The sequence below is a fragment of the Triticum dicoccoides genome, chromosome 6A (genome assembly GCF_002162155.2).
Source record: "Triticum dicoccoides isolate Atlit2015 ecotype Zavitan chromosome 6A, WEW_v2.0, whole genome shotgun sequence".
NCBI lineage: Eukaryota > Viridiplantae > Streptophyta > Magnoliopsida > Poales > Poaceae > Triticum > Triticum dicoccoides.
In genome coordinates, this window is record NC_041390.1 from 435,072,279 (window position 1) to 435,080,482 (window position 8,204).

At 42.0% G+C, this 8,204-nt stretch overlaps 1 protein-coding gene across 1 annotated transcript; it reads left to right on the top strand.

The window, feature by feature from the left end:
• Positions 1 to 1,173: 1,173 nt before the first annotated feature.
• Positions 1,174 to 7,220, top strand: LOC119317149 (succinate--CoA ligase [ADP-forming] subunit beta, mitochondrial). Its single transcript, XM_037591558.1, has 12 exons — positions 1,174 to 1,388; positions 1,524 to 1,634; positions 2,794 to 2,905; positions 3,584 to 3,648; positions 4,081 to 4,158; positions 4,921 to 4,995; positions 5,125 to 5,277; positions 5,359 to 5,493; positions 5,683 to 5,847; positions 6,034 to 6,156; positions 6,671 to 6,742; positions 6,848 to 7,220. The coding sequence occupies exons 1-12, from the start codon at positions 1,287 to 1,289 to the stop codon at positions 6,923 to 6,925; spliced, it is 1,269 nt and encodes a 422-aa protein (XP_037447455.1). The 5' UTR covers positions 1,174 to 1,286; the 3' UTR covers positions 6,926 to 7,220.
• Positions 7,221 to 8,204: the final 984 nt, after the last annotated feature.

Below are 8,204 nucleotides of genomic sequence, written 5' to 3' on the forward strand. Positions count from 1 at the left end.
CATCTAGAAACCGTCCCGCAGCAGGCCCGTCCGGACCAGCCACAGTCGACCCCAAGATTCGTCCATGGCACTACCCGCGCAGCCACCATGTCCACTGTCGCTGCAGAAGAGACTCGGGGCTGCCGCCCCGAAACCCGCACTCCGCCGTGAGCAAGCCCAACAGCCAAAGCCCTGTCGAGCCGCAGCCCACACATGCCTAGATCACGCTTTGGTCGCTGTCGATCTGAGACGCTGCGCGGCCGCCGCATCGGCCATCGCCATGGACGCCGCGTACCCATCAAGAGGGCCGCGCCGGAGGAAGATTCCGCCGCCGTCGGACGTCGGCAGGCTTTGCCTAGTGGCATAAGCCAGCGGGGCGAGGGGGAGATGTAGAGAAGGGAGTTCCGGCGTCGGAGATCAGGTTCCGCCCGTGCCACCCGTGCGGGCGACGGGCGTCAGTTATCCACTTGAAACCCAGGCTAGCTAGCTAGGTAGGTAATTCACACCAGTTTGTCAAGATCTATCAATATGAGATCTAATTTCGAAGATCCCGACGCGAGAAACGCACTGGTTAAAATGGTTCATAATTTAGGCGTCCGGTTAAAAATGTTTTGCTTCAGAAACCGGATTAGAAAAACATAAACAAAACCCACATTCTCTCCCGTGAGAAAAAATTCCTTCAAAACTCACAACTTGCGACAAGAGGGGTACACACGATGTGTCACTTGTCACCATCGAAAAAAAAAGATAAAACGTTATTTGCATTGTTTTTTTTTGAGACAATAGAACGTTCTTTGCAAAAACAAAGGTCGAGCGGAACGTTCTTTGCACAAGGCCGAGGAGAGGTGAAGCTTTCATAGGCTGGTCCAATTGGTGCTTTTGTTGGCTGCCACATGAGGGATGTCCGTGGTTGTTGGTCCACGGCGCAGAGGTTAGGAGTATCGGAGTCTGGGCCGGCTGGCCCATCCACACTCTTTATCATATTTTTGTCAAAAAAACTCTTTAGCATATTTTCACCCTAAAAAACAAACGTCAACTTTGTCATTCACGAATGACATGTGTGCCCCATGTTATGTAGGCCCACATGTCAGTCAAACTACGGTGATCCTAAATCAGCGGTCCCTTCGGCGTGAACTAGTCCATTTGCTCGGCGCAGCCGCACCCTTCCGCAAGAAAGAAAAGGGAGGGGAGGGGGGGAACAGAATAACATCAGACCCGCAAAGAGGAGGAGCGAAACGAAACAGCATCCCTGCCTTCCTCCACGCCCGTAGGGTTTCCGGATCGGAGGAGCCCAAGCCGCCGCAGCCATGGTTCGCGGATCGCTCGGGAGGTTGGCGTCGCGCACCCTCTCCGTCGCCGGCAAATGGCAGCACCAGCAGCTCCGCCGTCTCAACATCCACGAGTACCAGGTGCCCGCGTCCAGATCCCGCCGTTCCTTCCCCATTCTTCTCGATTCCTATTTGTGCGGATTCGTTTAATCTCGATTTGGAGGCCCGTCTGACAAGCTAGGGTTTCTGCCGGCCTTGCTTATGTGGGTGTCGCAGGGCGCGGAGTTGATGGGGAAGTTCGGGATCAACGTGCCCAAGGGCGCCGTGGTGGGGTCAGTGCAGGAGGTCAAGGAAGTTTTGAAGAACGTTTTCCCCAGTGAGAAAGAGGTGATGCTACCTAGGTTTCTAATGTTTTGTTTTTTTCGTGTCGTTGTTATCCTTCACTCGTGCAAATGCGAGGCTCGTGCTGCGCAGATGGTATTGAAATGTGTTAGCGAATCTAGTTTACTGCGAATTCCTGCTGAATCCGGATTAGGTTGGTAGAAATGTATTTCTTGTTTGGTAATGTTTGCTGTGATGTGCGATGCATTTTGGAAAGGAGGTTATTGGTTGCTATAATCTATGATGTGTGCGTATTCTGATAGCCTCGTTCTTGCATTTCGTACGCCTCTGTTTTATATTGTCCTGTGTGTTAAAAGTAACATTACTTACATCTGTAAATCACTCCACTGCCCTGCAAACAAAGGGAGTCATGCCATGCTGTAGTTGCTCTTGGAATTATAATGCTGTATTGGGATAGTTTTTGACCTCCAAGAAATACTCTATATTTTCTCCAAAAGCTGTTTTAATTAACTGAGATGACGTCCCAGGTTCTTTTCTGTATTCTGCACCTAGCTACTTGTGTAGCTGTGTTAGTTATCCTCGTGCTAGCAGATTGTTTGACCATGTTAATGAATCTAGTTTACTGCAAAATCCTGCTGAATCCGGGTTAGGTTGGTAGAAATGTATGTTTGGTTTGGTAATGTTGCTGTGATGTGTGATACATTTTGGAAAGGAGGTTATTGGTTGCTATAATCGATAATGTGTGCGTATTCTGATAGCCTCATTCTGGCAATTCATACGCTTGTATTGTATATTATTCTGTGTGTTAAAAGTAACATTACTTACATGTGTAAATCACTCCACCGCCCTTCAAACAAAGTGAGTCGTGTCACGCTATAGCTGCTCTTGGAATTATAATGCTTTGTTGGCATAGTTTTTTTTGCTAACGTTATGAACTCTTAAGAAATAGTCTATTTTTTCTCCAAAAGCTGTTTTAATTAACTGAGACGACGTCCCAGTTTCTTCTCGGTATTCTGCACCTAAATACTTGTGTAGCCTTGTTAGTTATCCTCGTGCCAGCAGATTGTTTGGCTGGGCAGTTCATTCCCAATACGAAGTATAGTAGATTTTCATCGATAATGTATTTCTGGTGCTGTTTGTATCATAGCTTGCACCATGTTATTATTGGTAGTTCAATTGTGTTTTAAAGATGACACCATTGCAGATAGTTGTGAAAAGCCAAATCCTTGCCGGTGGCCGTGGATTGGGAACTTTCAAAAGTGGACTGAAGGGTGGTGTTCATATTGTTAAGGCTGAGGAGGCTGAAAGCCTTGCAGGTAAATCTTTGTGAGCGGTAGTTTACATTATGGTATGTGGACATTCATGGTGTAGTAACGCAGTTTGAAGATATTGTGTATCCAAGTATTTGTTGAGATGTATTGTTGGGAAATTGGCTTAGCAGATCCACATTTATGCATAATCCTTATCATTCCTGACTGCATTACTAGAAATGCGCGCCACCTGGCCAATTTTATGGTATACAACTATCCATACACATGAAGGCCAAGCATATAATATACTGAGATCAGTTCATTTTATTGGTTGCGTCTAAATTGTTGTCATCACATTTATCAGTTATCATAGTGAAAACTGCAACTGCTCATGTGCTTCTATGAAGCGTGACATGATAATTACATTCAGGTTTAACTAAACTGATTTATTTTAGGTGATCTTTTCTTGGAATCTACTACCTCCATACCAAAATATAAGACGTTTGGCCTACCAAAACGTTTTATATTTTGGTATGGAGGTAATATGTTGTATCCATGCCTTTGTTGCCGGCTATAAGTGGTTTATTATTTAGTGGCCTACCAAAACGTTTTATATTGGATTTCTAGTGACATGTAGTGTTGTCATTAGTCATTTTCTTCAGAGTGAATCAACTAAATTGTAGTTACTTCTGTGTTGGTTGTGCATGTTTTCACTGTAGAGTGTTTGTACTGACTCATCTGCAGCAAAAATGCTTAACCAGGTCCTGGTAACAAAACAAACTGGTCCACAGGGGAAGGTTGTGGGCAAGGTTAGTTTTTTCTAATCTGATCCCATCTTTCAGTTGTGTTATGTAGCATTGCTAGAAATTAACGTTTTAGGTATTTTGTGACTCTTAACTAAGCAAGTTCTGGCTTCCACGGGCTTAATACTCACCTGATTTGTTTCTATCAATCTTTAGATGTATGATGTATGCACCAATTCCAGTGTACTTGTGTTCAATAAAGTAAAGACACAATAATAATATACAGTTGAATGGCCCAATCACCGTACCCAGTGTTCTTGCCGAGCAATGACAATAGTTAATTTACAACATATTTTTTGAGTTATTTTTAAGACAATAGTGCATTAGCATTTCAACTTCTCAGGTAAACGATATTCAAATAATGCTGCTGTCATTTAGTTCTGCTTGATTCAGTGAAACATTTTTAACTACTGATATTTTTTCTGTTCTGTTTGACAGGTCTACTTATGCGAGAAAATGTCACTTGTTAATGAGATGTACTTTGCGATCACCCTTGACAGGAAGACTGCTGGTCCAGTATGTCATTGATCACTGGCCCGCTTGTTCATTTTGTCATTTTCATTACCCAACATCTGTTCAATTTTGTGAATAAATCAGTGCGGTCTATATTGTTTTTATAAGATTTCATGGTATTACAAACCTTTCTCATGTATAAGTGCCAAAGGAAATAGCTATTAGTGCTGTTGATTGTTTTTACTCCAGTCTTGTTTAGGATGTCGATCCATGATAATTTATAAGATTGTGTGCATGAATATGCTTACATGAAAAATATAGATTGTATTTTCATGGGAATAGTGTTCCTCTTTTGTCCCTACATAACAAGTTACCCCAATTATTTAATTGAAGTGATTAATGTATATATTATATTCAGTTTTCCATTTAAAAAATACCATTATATGGTAAACCTTCACATTAATCTTTAGTCGTCTAATAACAGGCTGTCACATTAGTATTTCACTGTATTAAGTTGCTTAAATTTTGGATGTATCATTAGACAAGTTTCCTCTACAGTTTTTTGAGGCCACGCAGCGATATTTTCTTTCTACTTCTGTATTTTTTACATAGGTATGAACTGAACATTTGGGGTGATGTGACCTAGTCCTTGAGTGTTCTTAGTTGTTTTGGCCGCTTTACTTTTTCTAAACCCTCTAATGTACTTAATCAATCAAACCTGTAGCTACTTAATGTCCATTCTTCCCTGTTTCAATTGCAGAGACTCATGCTGTGAGATTTTGTTTTCTAGTGCTGATTGCTAAGGTTCATATTTATCTTTTCCAGCTCATTATAGCTTGCGCCGAGGGAGGAACGAGCATTGAAGATCTTGCAGAGAAGTTCCCTGATAAGATCGTTAAGGTCATCTATTTCTTCAACTTGTTTTTGGATCAATGCGTACATATCTTGAGTAGCAGGTTCATATCAGAGCTTTTAGCGTCCTAATGATAATTTGCTTACACATTGAAATCCAATTCGTTATATTACCAGGTTCCTGTTGATGTATTCAAGGGAATCACTGATGAGGATGCAGCTAAAGTTGTTGATGGTCTGGCACCAAAGACAGCAGACAGGCAATCTTCTATAGAACAGATTAAGAAGCTATATGAACTTTTCTGCAAGACCGACTGCACAATGCTGGAGGTACTGCAGTGTGAAGTGATTCTCATTTGCGATGTTAAATATCTTTGGCATTCTTATGATCTGGATTTCTTATGTGAGTAGATAAATCCTCTTGCTGAGACAGCTGATAAAAAGCTAGTTGCTGCTGATGCAAAGTTGAACTTCGATGATAATGCTGCGTTTAGGCAGAAAGAAATATTTGCACTGCGTGATACAACACAGGAGGACCCCAGAGAGGTATTTCATGTGTTGCTCTTCTCTTTAATACCTTTTTCATGTTCAGTTTGTCTCTCTGTTAAATTGTTCTCTTCTTTATTTTGTAATCCCTAACCCTTCTTTTGAAGGAAGATTTGCCTCTATAGATTATATTTTTGTTACAAATATAAGAGCAATATCAACTGAGATTTATCTTTACCAACTTTACAGGTGGCTGCTGCTAAAGCAGATTTGAACTACATCGGGCTTGATGGAGAGATTGGTTGCATGGTGAATGGTGCAGGATTGGCAATGGCTACGATGGACATCATTAAGCTGCATGGTGGTACACCTGCCAATTTTCTTGATGTTGGTGGTAGTGCATCCGAGGGACAGGTATATAGTGGGATTTTGTTTGTTTGTTTGTGTTATCATCCCTGGCGAAATGTATAAATACTATTAACAGCTAGAAGAGGTTGCAAAAACTAATGATTAATTACTTAAAATCCATGTGAAGAATTGTGTTTCCACCTTTTATTTTCAACAAATGCACACGTTCATTTTTCTAAAACTTTTATTCAGGTTGTGGAAGCATTTAAGATATTGACTTCAGACGATAGAGTGAAGGCAATTCTAGTGAACATTTTTGGAGGTATCATGAAATGTGACGTGATAGCAAGTGGAATAGTGAATGCAGCTAAACAGGTATCCATCAAGTTTTGATTGAATGAATGTACCATATTCTTGTAGCTCGTTTTAGTAAAATTATTTTCACCTCTTCGGTGTTTATTATTTCTGTGGGGAACCTTATATTGAACTTGGCTACAGTTTATTTGCATCCGTTTCAGAAACTAACCCTTGACATACAAGTCAATATTTGTTTCAGTCTTCTGCTCGTTTTTTTTTGTAACACCAAACTATCCCATATTTTTTGTGCATACTTTATTGTATGTGGTTTCATTATAGGATAGTTTGCTGTTACCTTTAGTGTCTTCTGCGAAAGATTTTTTCTGTATTGGTGACAGCTACTGTGTATAATTTTGTATTTTTCCCATAATGTATGCTAGAAGAGTCCTTTCAGCATGTTATTGTTCCCCAGGAAATTTATGATAGCACATAGCATGTTATTTGGCTTAATATTCCTTGAGCTTACAACTACATAGCATGGTCTACATACTTTTCCTGTAGCAAATTCTTACACTTGTTCTCCTATTATCAGGTTGATCTTAAGGTCCCTGTTGTTGTTCGGCTAGAAGGCACCAATGTAGACCAAGGGAAAAGGATTCTTAAGGTATTGGTGATTATCTTTGTGCATGCGTGTTAGCTGAGTCATGCTTCCTTTGTTCTGAAGTTGTTCATGTTTGGGATTTGACTGGTCATGGTGCTCTGATTGCAGGAGAGTGGAATGACATTGATCACTGCAGAGGATCTTGATGATGCTGCAGAGAAGGCTGTAAAAGCATCAGTCAAATGATTAATGATTGTACCATATCAGTCTAAAGTTCTGTTTTCACTGGCACAAGAGGAGTGGTGCTCTCTTAGTGATTTTGGGGGCCGTAATCTTGAAGTGCATTTTTTTTGAAGTGGAGTGATTCCACTTTTGAGTTTTCCTTAAAACTTGTGATCTTTGTGTTAATAAACCTATATGGGCACAAAATTGAGCAGCCACTGTTGTGAAGTTCAAGTAGGATTTACCTGTTTTGCCCGGATCAGCAGGGTACATGTTGACGCTTCATTTGCCCTGTCAATTACTGCATCTTGCGTCTTAACTGCGCAGCCTAAGCTGTTAAAATCGTACAAACTGAAATTTCTTTAGGGGGTTATTTTTATTTTTTAATACTGCACCAAGTTTGCACGTTCTCTTGTATATGAGCCTGTTTCCTGTCTGTTGGGGGTTGGGTGAAAGTTTGAAACTGCTAACCCGGTCAGGTCACTCCTCTCCAGGCTCCACCTATTGTCTATGATAAATCTTGAATTATTGCTGAAGTATTGTCCTTGCAGCCGAGGTGTTGCTTCCGCAGTGGTTTCATGTGTCAATGTTCTGGCCTTGACATGAGCTTGCACAGTCGATGACCCGTACGTGGCCCAACAGGCATTGCTGGTGCCTGGTGTGGTCTCTTCCTGCTGGCTATGGCATATCGTCCGCCCGTCCAGGAATGGCAAATTTGACAATTTTGACCCGAAGAGGAAATCAAATCACAGATTGAACTGTTCGTGAAAATATTTCATGCCGCCGACCTTTTTGTGTAGCGTCCGCCACGCAGGCGCCACATCCTACGGTGCAACGTCCAGCACGGGGGCGTTGCAAGCCAGTCCACCGTGGCAGCCCTGGGTCCCGCATCCAGTAGTGCAGTGCCTCCAAGCTAGGCGCCGCACATGTGCAGCGCCTAGCGCTCGGGCGTTGCATTATGACTTATCCACTGCGGCGGCCCTCCTCCCCTCCACCCCTTGCACCACCAGTTACAGAAACAACATACGCCGCGGCCCTCTCCTCCCCCCCTCTCAATCCCCTCTCCCAAATTCTTCAGATCTGACGATTTGGTCCGTGGATTTCTTCACCAATCCATCCTAGAAGGTATTCTCCTTCGATCCCCTTCTTTCTATCCATAGAATGTATGATATTTTGAAGATTTGGGGTACCCTTGTTTGAATCTTGCATATATTAGATTTGGGGAACCCTTGTTAGATTAGAATGTTGCATGTATTAGAATCTTTTATGTATTAGATACCTAATTTTGCAACCCTAGTTTAGT